The 16,928-nt window shown below is 38.9% G+C and overlaps 1 protein-coding gene across 1 annotated transcript in view; it reads left to right on the top strand.

Annotated features, from left to right (window-relative positions):
• Positions 1–291: 291 nt before the first annotated feature.
• The window catches only part of VPS35L (VPS35 endosomal protein sorting factor like), a 41,994-nt gene continuing 25,357 nt past the window's right edge, over positions 292–16,928 (top strand). Inside the window, exons 1-20 of the mRNA XM_054270561.1 lie at positions 292–326; positions 2,141–2,240; positions 3,076–3,243; positions 3,560–3,682; positions 4,039–4,063; positions 5,065–5,141; positions 5,731–5,859; positions 8,304–8,388; positions 9,334–9,393; positions 9,962–10,058; positions 10,464–10,511; positions 11,514–11,607; positions 12,094–12,171; positions 12,545–12,667; positions 13,334–13,380; positions 14,200–14,311; positions 14,542–14,658; positions 14,998–15,051; positions 15,456–15,536; positions 16,384–16,446. Coding sequence (XP_054126536.1) covers positions 310–326; positions 2,141–2,240; positions 3,076–3,243; positions 3,560–3,682; positions 4,039–4,063; positions 5,065–5,141; positions 5,731–5,859; positions 8,304–8,388; positions 9,334–9,393; positions 9,962–10,058; positions 10,464–10,511; positions 11,514–11,607; positions 12,094–12,171; positions 12,545–12,667; positions 13,334–13,380; positions 14,200–14,311; positions 14,542–14,658; positions 14,998–15,051; positions 15,456–15,536; positions 16,384–16,446 — 1,698 coding nt within the window. The 5' untranslated portion in view covers positions 292–309. The remainder of the gene's footprint in view (positions 327–2,140; positions 2,241–3,075; positions 3,244–3,559; positions 3,683–4,038; positions 4,064–5,064; positions 5,142–5,730; positions 5,860–8,303; positions 8,389–9,333; positions 9,394–9,961; positions 10,059–10,463; positions 10,512–11,513; positions 11,608–12,093; positions 12,172–12,544; positions 12,668–13,333; positions 13,381–14,199; positions 14,312–14,541; positions 14,659–14,997; positions 15,052–15,455; positions 15,537–16,383; positions 16,447–16,928) is intronic.

The raw sequence follows: 16,928 nt of genomic DNA on the forward strand, positions 1-16,928 counted from the left end.
TTTTTTAAACTTTCATGAGGCCTTTCTCTTGGCAAGTGCCAGAATTTGGTTTTGTACTTGCTGTTTTGTATTTATACATATTTATCTTTTTATTTTGTGTGGAATTGTGATACCATTACAGAAGTCTATTTATTTTTGTACTTTGTTTTACTTTCACCAGTCTCGCTTTTTACTTGACGCGTTCTGCACAATAAACTCTAAACCTTTACCAACAAATGTGTCTCTGTGCTCTTTGCTCGGCCCCCTCAGGCGTTTCCCGCGCTCGGGGCGGGGCTGCGGCGGAAGGCGCTGTCATGTGACCGGCGCAAGATGGCCGCGTTCCCCTGGTGAGGCTCCGGGAGCCGCCTGTGCCCCGCGGGGCGGGCTCGGGGGGCTGCGGGTTCCTCACGGCTGGCTCAGAGCTGCCGTCATGCTCGGCGACCCTCGCAGCCGGGCGGCTAAGGCGCGGGCGGCCACGGATGTGCCAGAGGGGAAAGTGCGGGGCCTCTGCGCCCGCGGGGTGGGGGCAGTTCGGCCTGAGGGGACCGGGACCCCCGCGGGGGCGGGAGCAGCCGAGGCGCTGCCATGGGAGCTCAGCCCGGCGCTGCTGTCTGACCTGAGCCCGGCGCTGCAGGCTGACACACCCTTGGGTACAGATCACATTCAGAGACCCTGGCGTTACGCTGAGCCGGGCCGGCGGCACAGCCCTGCTGAGGGACGGAGCTGACGGCCGCTGGCCTCCCGTTGTTTCCCCTGCAATAAGCAGCAGTTCCCCGAGCCCCAGGGTGTTGTCACGGAGCGGGGCAGGAGCGCTCCGGCCGCCCCCTCCGGGCGGGGTCACCGCGGGCCCGCTGCCCGCCCTGCAGCGTCGGGGGAGCTGGAGGGCTCCTGCTGGGTGTTTACCCATACCAGCACATCTAGCCGCTGTTATTATTCACAGGCTCTTTAGGGATACACAGGTGCAGAGTGCTGGCAATTGCGGTGGTGCTCATGTGTGGGAAAGGTTGAAACCCACTGTTAAAAGAGCAGCTGCAGCAGGGGTGTAATCATGCAGTGCCTGAAACCCCAGCTTGGCCAGAGTCTTATTTTTATTTCCTCTCAAAAGTTGGCTGCACTGCTGTAGCCGGGAAAGGAATTCTTGATCTTCTTTTCCTGGAAAGTAAGCAGAACATAATGCCAGAGCAAACTTGATCTTGTCTTCTGTATTAGCTCTGTTACAAGCTGTCTTATCGCTTGAATAGCCACCTTGTAAAAAATGTACTTTTTAAAGACTTGTTTACAGGGTTGGCAGCTCTTGTTCACTCCCATGTGTGTATTATTACCATGTGCACTTGCCCAGTGGGCTTACACTGAGTGGAGTGCAGTTGATTTTGGCCTGGGGCTGCTGAGAGGGCTCTCAGCAGTTAAAGAAATGTTAAAATTGTGTAGCCAGAAAGAGTTTGAAGATTTTCCACCCAGATGCTGATTAACCCATGACGCAATGAGGAAGAAGAGTCATTGAACAATGGGACAATAGCAAAAAGAAAAGGAACTGGAGATCAAGAAAACAAACAAGCACGTAGATTTCACTGGACTCTTTCTCTTGCTCTGCTCTCTCTCATTAGATATCAAAAGTTTCTAATTGGAGTGGCATAACCATAAATTATCTAATTTGTAGTTCATTATTGAGGAAACTTGAACGTGGTTTTGCAGAACACCTGGCTGCTTAGTGCTGCTGAAAATCTTCCAAATGAGTTATAGCTTTGAGTAGGAATGGAATTGTTTGGAAGTTTGGATTAATTCTAGTGGGAAATATGTGTGTTATGTGGGGTAAGTGCTGTTTGCTTTTGTTAGGAGTCTGATGAAATAATTTTTTGTGTATCCCCTGATTTTCCTCATTCAGCTGAGGATGTGCTATAAACATTCTCAGGATCTTGAATGAAACAGAAAAGAACAATTAGCAGCTCTGTGTGTTTCAAAGACTAAAAAGAGTACAACTAAATGGCTGAAAGTAAAATTTCTCCAGTTTTAGCTTTATGTTATCTCCGTAGAGAGAAATTTGGATCTTTGCTTATTTTTCAGTATTTTTTTTATAAACAAGCATAGATGTAGATTTGCTTCTCTATTAGTATGTGGTTACTTATATCCATCTATACTTCCCCTTCACTCTTTATTTTTTAAGGCATGCAAGATCAAGGAACTATGTGTCAGAATCTGAAGTGTGCAAGCTGGAATCTGTACCCTTGGATTTTGGTGATTACCATCCACTGAAACCCATTACAGTGAGTTTGTTTGTGCTTTTGGAAAATGAATCTGAAATCAGACTGATTGTGTTCCTTTTTTCCATCTGTTCCTTTAAAATTAAAAGGCTTTGAGGTTGGTGGTGGTACTTGTGAAGTTGCTTTCTGTATTAGGGGCCTGTTTTAGAGGCATCAAGGTTTATTCTGTTTGCCCTTCACAGAAGTTTTCTGGTGCTGTTATGTGTCAGAAACAGTCTCATGACAAATACAGCACCTCCAGCTTGTAGGTTTTCTTGGTTGCATTAAATGCTGAATAATGGATAAATTGAAAATCAAATTGTTGCATTACAAATGGCCTGCATAATTGCTTGATGTAAGGTTTGGGTTTGGGTTAGCTTCCAGTCAGCTGTGTACTTTAAAACATTTATAATTTCTTTGATGTGTAAGAGGCTTTTAAAGATGTACAGAAAAAACTCAGCTTCAAAGAGATGAGTTATCCACTAATGAATGATAAATGGGCAGCAGCTTCTGCTCAGGAAGGTCAGTAGGGAGAGGAGATGTTGGCCTGAGGTATGGATTTGATGTTCCAGGCTTGAGTGTCGTAGGAAAAAAGTAAAGATGAAATTAAATAGCAAGGAAAAGTTGGGAGGACAGGGACAAACCTAATAAAATAGAGGAGGGGTACTAGAAAGATATTCACAGTGGTTGTTCTTATAATTTTGTAGACCTAGAATTGAAAGGAAAAAAAAAAGCAGTGGAAATTCTTCTGAAGAGTGTGTGCCTCCACATTCAGGGAAAAAGTTGGGAATAAAAAGAATGAAAGAAAAATGAGGGAAGAGAAAGCCTTTTGGTTTAACAGTTCTGACTTTTTCTTTAGGTTACTGAGTCCAAGTCAAAGAAGATGAACAGGAAGGGCAGCACTTCTTCTACCTCCTCCTCTTCCTCCAGTTCAGTGATGGACCCTCTGAGCAGCGTGCTGGATGGCACTGATCCCTTGTCACTGTTTGCAGCAGCTGCAGATCCTGGCACTGCTGCTCCTCCCACGGTAACTCTGAGGGCTGCCAGCTCAACTATGTAAAGGAAAACCAAAACCAAACCAAAACCATAAAGCCAACCCTGGGTAAAATGTGTTGTCTCACCAGTGAAGAGCTTAATATAGGAAATATATCATATTAATAGAATATTCTTTTTTATTTACCTACTTTTATCTGGTTTATGTTGACATATTTATTTAAGTATGGATATTTTAAAATATTGTAACTTTTGAAAGGATCAGCTACCACTTGAAACATTAACTTAACTTTTATCGGCCTTCTCTTCTTTTTCTGTATTTAACTTTTGCACTTGTACTCCTGTAACAGGAAGGTGCACGAAGGAAACGGGACAAAGAAGAGAGCTCAGCAGTGGGGAGTGACTTTGAACCATGGTCAAGCAAACGTGGTGAAATCCTTGCTAGATACACAACAACAGAGAAGCTTTCTATTGTAAGTGGTGGCTGCCACAGTTGTTTTTATTTGTGCTAGACCTTTAATGGATTTTGGATATTGCTATTTTATAATTCTTTCATGGCTAAATACTGGTTCTCTAAATTTCAGTTTTCATGTTGTAGAAAACTGAATCATAAGCTCTCACTTTTAAAGATTGTTTTAGAGCTGAGTCCCAGTCTTTTCATTTTTACAAGTCATCACTTTGTCTTTTTGTAACCATGCAAATAACTTCTAGTCTTGCATCTACTTCTAAATGATTAGAGGGTTGATTAGCAGTGTAATTACCCTGTGCATTCTTGGAATGCTAGTGAGCCCATGTTTTCTAACACTCTGCTTTTTCTGCTTCCTCACAGAATCTGTACATGGGGTCTGAAAAAGGTGAGCACTTTCTTTGCCAGTAACAGAGGTTGCTTGAGGCAGGGTGCAGTGACAGCTTTGTGGTCAAGAACAGCTGAAATGTGTTTTCCTGCCTCCTCCATTCTGACATCATGGTCCTTGCTTTTTTGTGGATGTCTGGATGTTTATTCAAAATAGTTATTGGAAGTTAGCCACCTGACCACCTTTATTCCTATGGGCTGATGAATTTGTGATTATTTCACTGCACTGCCTTCCAATGTAGCTTAGAACTTCCTTCCATTTAAACTGAGCAATGATGTTTTGAGCATCATGTTTATCAACTCTTCTGCTAGCTGGAAGGAAAGCCAACAAGTCCTTTGGGAACTTGTTCAGTTATTCTCTTTACATGAAAGTGAAGTGGTTTCAGCTGTATGCTGGGTGTTTAAAAAAGAACCAGATGTTAAATATTTTATCATGTTTTCTAGCAAAGAGAATCTGGGCTAGGTAATCATAGCATAGTAAATCAGGATTTTTCTGTATGAATAAACATGCAGCATTTCAGCATCTGCAAAAATAAAAACACTTTTTTGCAATGAGAATGGTCAAACACTGAAATTGGATATTCAGAGAGTGTGACATCTATATCCTTAGACAGTGTTAAATTGACTGGATACAACCCTGTGCAGCTGTTATAACTTCAGAGTTGGACCTGCTTTGAGGAGGAGAGTTGGACCCAGACCTCTATAGAGCTTTTCCATCCTTAATTATCCTATGGTTCTATCTGGTGATTCTTTTCTTATTGGTAAAACTTGCAGAAAAATCCACTCAGATTCAATTCTGCTTATTCATTGTCCTTGTTCACAGTGAATGCAGTGTAGGTGTGTTTAGATGTGTGTCTGCAGGAATAGTCACTAAAGGAATCAAACCACCTCTCTTCTGCCACAGAAGCTGACTGGTCCATGTCAGGCTCCTTCAGGTTTGTTTCTCTTTAGAAGTCCCAGTGTTTAAATTTTAAAGAAACTTAAATCTGTAATTCTTTGCAGGAAAAACCACCACTACTGGTTCAGCAGTTTCTGAAAAAGTGAGGACAAGGTTAGAAGAGCTGGATGATTTGGAAGAGGTGAGAAGGTTTTCTGATGAAATTACAGCATCATTATAAGAGTGAAAAGAATTTGTGAAATAAAAATCTTATGTGAAACCTTTTAAAAAGGTCCTGATTCTGCAAGTGCACTATTTAGATAAGTATGTACTTTCTGTGGGAATTCTCTAGTGATTTTAATCCTTATTGTTACAGGATTTGGGCAGAATCATATTTTTCTATCACTAGAAATTGTGATTTGAAAATTCACCTGATCTGTTGCTGTTGATTTACCTTCTTACTGCTGTAAAACTTTGTGGAGCCCCATAGTCTTAACATCTGATAATTCTGGTTGCTGCTGTTGCAGAAGCTGCAATGTCTACCTGAGTTTAATTTAAGTTATAATTATGAGCTTGATAGAAATACTGAGTACTGCAGTTATTTCTCAAGCTGCAGTATTTTACTCTGCAAGGGTGAGATGTTTCATAACCTACTTTCCTAAGACCTGAAGGGAAATTGTAATGAATTTTGTAGGATTCTGCTCCACAACATGGTGATTTGGGTCTATAATAACAGCACTCTCCTTCCTTCCCTCCTGCTCTTACTAAGAGGGTTTGTGTTTTCCTGCCAGGGATCACAGAAAGAGCTGTTGAATTTGACTCAGCAGGATTACATGAACAGAATTGAAGAACTGAACCAATCTTTAAAGGATGCATGGTCCTCTGATCAGAAAGTAAAAGCTCTGAAAATAGTAATCCAGGTCAGCTTTATGTTTTTTTTCTATGCAGAACCAGTGAGTTTGGTGATATAACTTGTCCAGTTTCCTTTTCTATTTTTTCTATTATTTTCTATTTTCTTTTGTTTTCCTCTGAAACACATTTCTTCTAGAGTTTTATGACTTCTGACAGTAGCTGGATTTTCAGCTTTGTTGTTACAGATTGGTTTTGACTAGGTTATGTGGGTGGGAATTCTCAATGAGTCACCAAATGACAGATGTGGAAATGTTACCTGCTTGAGGGTAGTTAGAACAAATACCATGTAGTGATAATCAGCACTTTATAGGCCATGTAATTTCCTTCCTGCCCTCTTCCCCTTCAGCCCCTTGCCCCCTGCAAACAATACCAGAATGGCTTTTTGAACATCAGCATTTTACCCATCCAAACTTAGCAGGGCAATTAAATAAAGGGATTTAGGACCTTAGCAAGCTACCAAAAACAGCAGCAGATTTTTAAAATTGTGTGTATGGGGTTTGTTTTTGTTTCTTTGAGAACTTGTCCATGGTATTCCTTTGGGTCATTTGGGGTAATGTGCTTTGAGGAGGGCATGGGGAAATAGGACAGTTAAATGCTCTTTTGTTTGGCTTGGCCTTTAAAAAAGGCCAGAGGCAGAGTGCAGCAGAGGATAGATGAGATAATGACATCCTTAAAAGCTGTAAAACTGATGTAATGCTCATAGTCATCCAGTGGGGTTATATAAAGTCAAGATTTTTTTGGTCATTCTGGATTCTCTTGTGAAAACTGCTCGAAGTAATTTCAGCTTAAATTGTGGTAAAGACAAAGAAGGAAATGAAACATTAATGAAGTGAGATCAAACAATTATATGTGACCTAGGGTGACTAATGTACTATTGTAATACTATGAAATCAGCACTATTGTTGTTATTTAAAAAAAAAATCCATATATAGGATTGTGAAGTGTGACTGTGGTCTTTGGATAAGAAGAAAAGCATCAGGGATGTACTGTACTTACAGTGCTTTGTGTGAAAAAAAAAATATTATGTGTGTGATAATGCAGTGATAATCTGGGCATTGATACTTTCATACATTCTTTTGCAACTGGTTCACAAACAATTCTGAAATAATACAGTTTCTAACATGGGATCCAGTGCTTCCTTTTAGGAGAGTGGTACCAAAGCTGAATGTGTTTATCTCTGCTGAAGTATTGTTCACTTTGCACTTAATGCTGCAGATGCTCATCACTGATTGAAAGACTGATAAGAATGAAATAGGTACTTGTGTAATTAATGAAATTAAAATTTTCATGAAGGTTAATAATTCTGTAGTTATAAAGCAGGATAGGGTAGAACCTTCACTGAACTTTGCTTGTTGTGCTTCTTCCTGCAGAGTGCTGTATCCTCTGAGAGCTGAGCAGTTCTCTTGGCATCAGGCTGTAGTTTTATACATAATTTGTCATTATTATCACACACTGGTTAGTGTGCAGTAGGAGGAGTGAGTTTGGCTTCTGGTTAAGAAAATTTCTTCACCAGAAGGGTTCTCAATCACTGGACCAATCTGCCCAGGGCAGTGGTGGCATCACCATCCTTGGAGGTATTTAAAGGATGTATAGATGTGGCACTTGGGGATCTTTTATTAGTCATCTTGGCAGGGATGGTTTAAAGGTTGGACTCAACATTGAAGGTCTTTTCCAAGCTAAGCAATTCTATGATTCTGTTATTCCTCAAGTGGCTTTTTGCAAGATCCTTTACTTGTCAAGATGGAGTATGCTAAGCTCCTTAGAGTAAGCTGCACTAAGTTGATTATGTGTGTGAGCTCTAAGAAAAGTGGGAATCAAGTGTTTGTGCTGTGTGTAGGTCCTGAACAGCTACTGAGGTACCTTTCTGTGGAGGTGACTGACCACACAGCAGGGAAGATTCTGCCTTGGTTGTAGGATGTAAATGCTCTCACCTGTCTGATGAATAAAGCAAAAAGACTGAGTGTGCCCCTTGTTTAAGCATCTCCAAATGTTGTGATTTCCTTCTTTAAACAGGGAAGTCTTGTGAAGTATTGGATTCCTTCCTGGATTTTTGAAATGTAGCAAAAATTTAAACTTTATTTATTCTACTGAAGTTGAAGAACTGCCTCCTGGTGAAGGACAGAGAAGGGATGGAGCTCATAGAAAATATTTTCAGTTTTAGAGACCAGAGAAGACTCAGAGCCAGAGGCCACATTTGGCTTAAGCAAAGAAGAATTGGATTTCTCTCCCCAGTCAGTCATTCACCTGTTTTCTTTTGGTAGAAGCTGTTTTTTTTGTCAGTAACCTTCTGCCAAAGTTTTTGACTCCAGTTTAACCTTGGAAAAAAGTTAAATGGCTTCATAATTCATATTGGCCCTTTCTACCTGTGGATATTCATCCAGCTTTTCTGGAGTAAAACCACAAACTTGTGTTTGCCTCTAAAAATGTTTCTTTGTTTTTTTTCTCCTTCTAGTGTTCTAAGCTTCTTTCAGACACAACAGTAATCCAGTTTTATCCAAGCAAATTTGTTTTAATTACAGATATCCTTGATACTTTTGGTAAGTATCTACTGTGCCAGTCTTACTACATAAATGTTAATAAGATTATTTTTTTGTAATGTTAGAAAGCATCAAAGTTATCCAAAAAGGGCTGAAATGACTTCTAGTTTTAGCATGGAATATTTCCAACACTGGTGGTAAAGATGGTATATAATTGTAACAAATCTCCTAAGAGCAAAGTCCTTAAGAGAAAAATATTTCATTTTGTGGTTCTGTGCTTTATGTATTAGTGAATATCTAGAATAAAATGTTAGGAAAAATCATGATCCCTGCATTTTGAAATTAAAAACACGCTGTCCTTATAAAAATATTTTGGATTTTAGCATCCTTTTGACTCAATATTTCATTATTTTTGTATTTTGAACTATAGAAGTCAGAAAGTTTTCTTTGGCTGAATAGGGACTATGAGAATATTGTTATTGATTTTTTAAATATATTTTTAAACTAGTAAGTGAAATTGTCATCCACTTCATGTAACTCTCTTATTTTTCTGCCATGTTTTGGAAAATATTCACAATGGTATTGAAAGTTGGAGTGTATTTTGGTGCCAGCAGGATGTGCTACGACAGAGATCCAATTGTTTTTTCAGGTTCTGCTTCCTCTTTGTGCTCCTTCCTACTGGCTGAAGGCTGCTAGAGATAACAAAATATCCAAAGTCAGCAAAGTCAGGACAGCAGCTGTCCTTTCCTGGCCTGGGAGAAATCTGACCTGTGTGTTACCTCTGCACTTCAGGGAGCCAGAAAATGTTGTTATAGTGTGAGAGGTGCTAAATCACAGTGAACATTTCAGCCTCACTAGAGGGCAGCAAAATGTCAGTGCTCTAGGGAGGATGTTCCATCTAATTTTGTTCTATGTTGTGAAGGGAACCTTTGTACCAGCATTTTGTGTTTTACACTTTGTTAATTTGTTTTGATTTTTTTTATTATTCTTTTTTTTTTTAACCAGGCAAACTGGTGTATGAAAGAATTCTGTCAATGTGTGTGGATAACCGAGTCTCTCTGCCAGGTAACTTTGTGTTTGTTTCCCCTCTGCTACAGGAAAAAAATCATGTCCAACCTTGAGGAAGGTTAAATAGAGACAAGGTTTCTGTCCATATTCAGTATTTCCTACTTATTGCAATAGTATTATTTAAAATTTACCTTACCCTTGTAAAATCAAGTATTTGAGTGCTTAAATCTCTCTTGTATGTTCTCTAGTCATTGTAGATTTGTATACATGTGTTTGTTACAGATTCTCTGTATTTTGGTTTTTTTTTACAATTTCTGATTTTGGAAGAGCAGAGGCAGAGGTCAGATTTGTCAGTAGCAGCTCTGAGATGAGTTCCAAGTGCCTGAATTCAGGTTCTGAAATGTTATTTACTACAAAACTGTGCCTTTTTCTTGTTATGTACTCAGCTCTGACTGCTGCTCAAGAGAGCTGAGAAGCAAATGTATTTAGTTTATTATTAGCTGAGAAGCAAATGTAATATAGTTTATTATTCTGCACTTAATTTCTTGATGAATGGAAAGATAATACAGTTTTAAACCTAATGTGAAAGAATGTAACTATTTCTGGGTTGGTTTTTTTTCCCCAGATAACTTTTCTCCAGAGAGTGTTAACGATACAGCTAAAGAAACTTGCTTAAACTGGTTTTTCAAGATTGCTTCAATCAGAGAACTCATTCCCAGATTGTATCCTTGTCAAATGAGACCCTCACAGTGTGTCTGCAGGTTTTTTGTAGATTTTTCCAAAAGTGAACGTGTTTGTTTCAATAAAACCCACAGGATCTGATGTTTATACTAACTGTGTTTTGTTTGTTTCAGGCTGTATGTTTTGAATGTACTTTTGAGTCATGTTTCATAGTAAACTGAATGCTTAATCATTGGCTCTGAGTAGTTTGGCAGTGACAGAGATGATGTATGAAAAATTTTGAAACAAAATCTTGTATATTAAATTGTAAAAATCAGCAAAGTGTAGTGATATTAATTACAGAAGGCCTTAAAATAGTTTGGTCAATATCCATTTGGTGTATGCTTGCTTATGGTTTTTCAGTGGTGTGAATCTTAGTTTTGTTCCTTAACTTGGTTTCACTGTAGTTATGTGGAAGCAGCAATACTGAAGTGCAATAAGTTCCTCTCCAAAACGTAAGAATGGTGTTAAGTATGGGAAGGAAGGGAATGGGCAGACTTAGGAACTAATTAAATGAATTAATTGTGTGTGATTAATGGTGGGTAGGGTCTTCATAGAACTGAGAAGAAGCACTACAGAGAGGGTTTGGAATTTTTAATGAGAATTCCATGAAAAAATTTAAGGTGAACTGTGATATACTTCGAAATACAACAGTGCTCTCAGTTTTCAAACCTATGTACAAATGTGACCTCAGTGTCCCAAATCCCAGTGCAAATTGAAAAGGAGCAGTGGCTTCTGGGGGTGGAGGGGAAGGAAGATTGTTGGCATGAGGAGTGTGGGGAAAAAGGATAGAAAACTGAAAGGAAAGTATTGATATCATACTGAGAGAGATGGAGTAGGAGAAATAATTTAGGAGCAATGAACCACTGTCTGTTGAAAACTTTGTAAGTTTAATGTTTTGCCAAACAGTGCCAGCTGCTGAGCAGAAAATGTTCCTTCCCTTGTAATTGTCCTTCTTCAGTTATATTTTGAAATGAGTGTTGGAAGCCAAATTGCTGCTATAGGGACAACTTTATTATCCCTAAAAAGCAATTCTTTTACTGGAATTAGTGGGCCTCATATCCAGGCACTAGTACAGCTCTGTCAAAAAGGACCTGTGGGAAAATGAGACATGGAAGGAGTTCTGCCAGTTATGCTTTAAGCATCTGCTTTCCTTACACTGAGTTACACTGAGTTTTTTCCATAGCTCTGCTGTTCTTGAAGCTGGAGGAGCAGTTTTTTAGTTTTGTCTTGCTCTGAATAGCAAATACTGCTATTTGAATATAGAATATGTATTACTGTACACAGAAATTTTACTTATGAAATAAGTTTTTATGCTAGTATCCTTTTTCTTTGATAGACATTTCTGTAACTCATGCTTTCAATTTTTAGTCCACAAGGCAGCTACTGAAGTTACCTGTAGGTGATGTAATTCTGTTACTGACTGTTGAAGCTCATTTTCATTTCTGATAAAACAGGGGCATTTCAGAGTGTCTGCCACGGTTAACATCCATGATTAGAGGAATTGGAGACCCGCTGGTTGCAGTCTATGCCAGAGCATATCTGTGCAGGGTAAGCTGTCATTTACCTCCTCTGATCTCTACCAAAGAGTTCCTGCAGCCAGTGCTGTACTGCTTCAAGGAACTACCACTTGTATCTCAAGCAGTTAGCAGCCTGTCTCTTCTTTCAACAAACAAACAAAAAATGATTTCTCTTCTGTTTTACATATGGGGAATCTCTCTCTAAGTGTTTATAATAAGTAAGAATGATCTCCTGTGCTGCTGTAGGCTGCTGCAGTGCACTGGAGTAGGCACTGATTTCCTCAGTGCTTGCAGACACTTTGAGCTGATGTTAGGATGGTGTTCAAGAACAGCTGTAACTGCCTCAGGGTGGTTGTTAGTGGACATGACTATAATAGTAAGCAAGGAAATAATCAGTCAAAAGCACATGATTCAATCCTGTTTGTTGATTTGGGTGCATTCCTTCAGCAAATGCTTTTTTATCTCACTCTGAAGGAGAATTGATAGATGCCAATAAAATCTTTTTCTTTTAATACAGGTTGGGATGGAAGTGGCACCACAACTCAAAGAAAGCCTGAATAAAAACTTCTTTGACTTTCTCCTAACATTTAAACAAGTAAGCAAATAAGTTTTATTTGCAAAATCAGATAAATACACTCCTTAATTAAACTGCCACATACTTAAAAAAAAATCTCAGAAGTTCTCAAATTTAGATTAAGGGGTGTTCCTGTAACCAGATATAGAATGGGAAATTTTACATACATTCTGGTGAGTTGAAACTGCTCTATTCAGCATGTTTCCAGACTTGAATAACATATGTTAGGAGCTTGATATTTTTTCTCCTAGCTTGCAAGGAATGCTTCAGCATATTTGTACCTTTGTGCTACCATCTGTTTAATTTCCAGTCATATACAAACTTTAACCAGTTGATCATATCTCCCATTAAATACCTTCCCACAGCAACACATTTTTGTCTCTTATTTCAACAGATCCATGGGGATACAGTTCAGAACCAGCTGGTGGTGCAGTGTGTGGAGATCCCTTTGTATCTGACCCTGTATTCTCCTGCTATAGACTGGATTTTACAGTGTATTGCATACCATGCTCCAGATGTAAGTGAACGTGCTAATGCTCAATACTAAAGTTGTGGTGAAGAGTTAATTTTGCCTGCTAAAAACAACCCCTCAGTCAGTGTTTACATGAATGTGAAGGCAAGTAAAAAGCCTACATAGGCCTGTCTGATGCTCTCTTCTGTACAGGAAGAATGTTTGCTTCCACAAAGCTCAAGTGTGACCACTTCAAGTTCATAGGCAGTATTCCTGTTTGTTTCCTGCTGTCTTTAGCTAGTTTAATTTTTATTTAGTGAATTTATCCTTTCTCCTGTCATACAGCTATACAAATGATTTGACTAAATTGTAGCTTAACACAGTGAACAGGCTGTTTCAATCTCTGTCAGTCTGGCAGAGTTTTCACCTCTCCTGCCAGAGGTAAATGACCTGGCTGGCAAATAGTGATTACCTGGAGTAATGGCATGGGTGAAGGATTGCAGATTTGACTTCCATAAAATGGTGGTTTTGATTGAAATGCCACTATACCTGTTCCAGAAGATGTGTTTTATGTTTAGCTACACCATTGGTTTTTTGTGCTGTAAATACAGGGTAAAACAGGACTATTGGAAAGATAATTAAAACAGCTTTTAATAGATTTCAGTACAGTAAATAAAGCTGAACATATTTGGAAAGTCTCTATTCACTAATTTTAATAAATAATTGTTCCAGGTTCTGCTTACTGAGATGATGGAGAGATGCAAGAAGTTGGGGAACAAGTAAGTGTGGCAGGGTGTAGAAGGCAGGAGTCTGTAATGAGTACCCCTGAGTCCCTGCAAAAATGTTCTCTCTTCCTCTTTTGGAAACAGTTTGGATGCATAGTGCAGCTTTCATTCTCCCAGCAGCTTATTAAATCATGATTATGAACATCTGTTTTCCAGAGATGAATTCTGAAATATGGTAGATTACTTGTCAAGCTAAAGTTAATTAGTTTAACTTGGTTGCTGCATTCTGGCTCCTCAGCCAAAGTCTAGGACATTAATGTGTTCTCCCTTAGCCATGCCTCTGATGCCTGGTTTTTCTGAACTTTTCTGGGTTTTCCTCCTCTTCTTTCTCCTGTCTTCCACTGGCTACAGTCAGGCCATTCATGCATTCAGCAAGGGAAGTTGTAAAGCTGCTGGCGGCCTTAGGAAGTTGGTAATACTTCAGGATTTGCTTTTTTCAACATTAAAATTGGTATCTCACATGTCTCCTTGAAGTCTTTGTGCAGGGCAGTCATGCTCAGGAAGATGGTCTGAAAGTTGGATGGGTTTTGTGAATGCACTCTGGCCTGCTGATGGGCTCCTCTCTGTGCATTTTATTGGGTAGTTTGACTGAGTTCTGTGAGTTTTTTGCTATTATTTTTTTCTTATGTGCTTTGCACAGTCCAGTTCTGCACCAGCCGAGGAATTAAAATATGTCTTATTATCTTTCTTTTTAAAAAATTTATGATAGATGCTGGACAGTAGTTAGTCTAGGAAGTTCAGATTAATATAAATGCAGGTTATACTGGCGTGGAGCTGCTGTTGAGCTATATTGATCTGTGTTGTTCATGGCAGTGCTTTGCTGTTGAATTCAGTGATGTCGGCGTTCAGAGCAGAGTTTATTGCTGCAAGATCAATGGACTTCATTGGCATGATTAAAGAGTGTGATGAGTCTGGGTTCCCAAAGGTAACATTTTCTGTCTAATTTGTACCAATTCCTTTCCTTTGACAGAGGTTTCTATGCTCTTAGTTGCCTACATAACTTGTGTGTCACAATAAATAAATAAAATAAATAAATAAAATGAATAATAAAATTATTCAAGTGGTTTGATCTGAGAATCTTTCTGTGCCTGCCTGACCAGTTTGGATGGATGTGCATTGTCTGCTTTTAATTAAAAATTACTCATTAACTTTCAGCATCTCCTCTTTCGCTCTCTGGGATTAAACTTGGCATTGGCTGATCCTCCTGAAAATGATCGCCTTCAAATACTAAATGAAGCCTGGAAGGTTATAACAAAGCTGAAGAACCCACAGGTGAGTTACTGTCCATTCTGTTTCACTGCTGACTCTGTGTTTAGAGCAAAGTTGTAGCCAGTTGTTCAGGCATGACATTGTTTACCTTTTCTAAATACACACAGTTGCAAAAAAATGTGTGAGGGCTGTAATATCTTTGGGTCATCCCTGCTTTTCTTAGCTCTACTGAAGCGTAACTTTATTTTTCATAACATTACAAAATGGAGCTTCTGAGTTCTAGATCTTTAGGTCTGCATGAATCATACCTCAGAAGTTAATTCTTTCAAGTGTAATTTTTGCAAGTGTATTTCTCCCAGTCTCCTGCAAATACTGGTAGTCATGAGACACATGTGTTTCTAGGATTATATCAACTGTGCTGAAGTGTGGGTGGAGTATACCTGCAGACATTTTACGGTAGGTGAAAATTACTTTGTTTCCTTTGAATTTCTCTGATACAGACTAAGTGACTGTGTTAGCAGTCTGGTATTAAAGATGGAAAGGCTTTGACTATTCAGTATAAATGTGTAGGAATGAAAAAATGTGTTTCCTTTCATGAAAGATGAATGGAGACAAAAGATGCTGGTTTAAAGCTTTACTACCCTACAGCACTGAACATTTCTTATCCTTTTGTTTTAATGGCAGATGGATCAGTTTAAGTAAGGATTTACTGGAGCTATGGTTAAAGTTCCTGGCTTAACTAGAGCTCTGTAAAAAGCTGATGCTTTGGCAAATGGAAATAAATTAACCTGCTCAACTGGTGTTTAGTGACTTGATTTATGTGCCAGTTTCATTTTGTAACCTTGTTTTTTGCTGCACAGAAGCGAGAGGTCAATACGGTTCTGGCTGATGTTATCAAACACATGACTCCTGATAGAGCATTTGAAGATGCTTACCCACAGGTAAAGAGTTTATTTTGCCAAATTTGTAAAAATCTGATGTGCATTTTCTTAAATTGAATAAATTCTTAAACATTACTGATAGCTCTTGTAGCAAAATAATTATTTTTTAAACACTGGCTAGTTATTTGGGAAGCCTCTTGGAACACTGTAATGCTGTGATTTATTCATCCTTTTTCTCCATGCACATCAGTCCTTTCATTCTGAGAAATGCTAAACTTGAATGATTTATGTATTTAGGAGTACCAAGAGTTAACTCCTACATCAGCAGAGGTGTTTGCTGAAGGAAATTAGCAATCATGATAGGCTGTTCAAACAGAAGTAAACCATAAAATAGTCTATCTCTACTTGGCATTAAGGCTTCAGTGAATTATTGTGTCCAGTTCTTGAGACTGAATGCCAAAGGAGATATGGATTGTTGAGAATGTTTTTGTGGTTACGTGGAGGGTAGAAAAAGTGCCTACAAAGGAAGGTTTAACAAACTGGTTTGAGTTTTTTTCCTCTGTTTACATGGCTGAGATATTTAGTGCAGAGAGCTGGAGGACATGGGGACTCTAAAAACATGTGCCCAGCTATGGAAGTGAAGATCAAATAAAGCCTGGGCAGGCTGGTCAGCCTCTGTTCAATGTGGGTTCTGAAGGGGATGTAGGAGAAGTGTGGAGGGACAGCATTGCTACAGTTTGTCCCACTTTGGGGAAAGAAATTATGTTGATGAATGCTTGAAGCATCTTTCAAAATAGTCTTCTATGAATAACTAAAAAAGAATCATCTCTGGTGTGGATAGTATTAATTTAACTCCCATTACAATAATTTTCCCCTTTTTTTAACTTTGCCGTTTTCTCCCCTTTAGCTGCAGTCAATTATTCAGAAAGTTATTACCTATATCTATGACTTTGCTCTGCTTTTTTCAGTGGTAAGTGATTTTCTGTTTAATAAATTTTAAGAATGACTGTTTGGCATTTTTTCTGCAAGAGAATTTACCTTGACTGGGATATTTAGATTGTTTACAAGTTCAAAGAATGCAAGGAGTTTTTGTCAAGTACCTAAGTGCAGAAATATTTTGTAAGCATTCTGCTGCTTACACTTAAGTACTTATTATTCCAGTTCCAGTTTTTTATATTTTTTTCATTAGGCTGTTAAATTCTCTAAGTTTGTTTGTTACTGTGGCATAAGTGGCAATGAATGAAGATGAAATACCATTTATATGGATGAAATACCGTTTATTTGTGTGTGTGTGTTACTGTAATTGCTGGTAGCTGTTTCTGTGTTATGACACATACTTATCATCCCCTCTCATAGCACTTGCACTTGGCATTGGAACAAAGTGGAACTCAGGGAGGTCACAGACTCTTTATGGGGTAGAAAAATAGAAACAAAGACAGCAAGTGTGTGTCA

Source organism: Melozone crissalis, unplaced genomic scaffold, assembly GCF_028551555.1.
Source record: "Melozone crissalis strain CALT ecotype California unplaced genomic scaffold, PUWL_Pcris_2 ptg000012l_1, whole genome shotgun sequence".
NCBI lineage: Eukaryota > Metazoa > Chordata > Aves > Passeriformes > Passerellidae > Melozone > Melozone crissalis.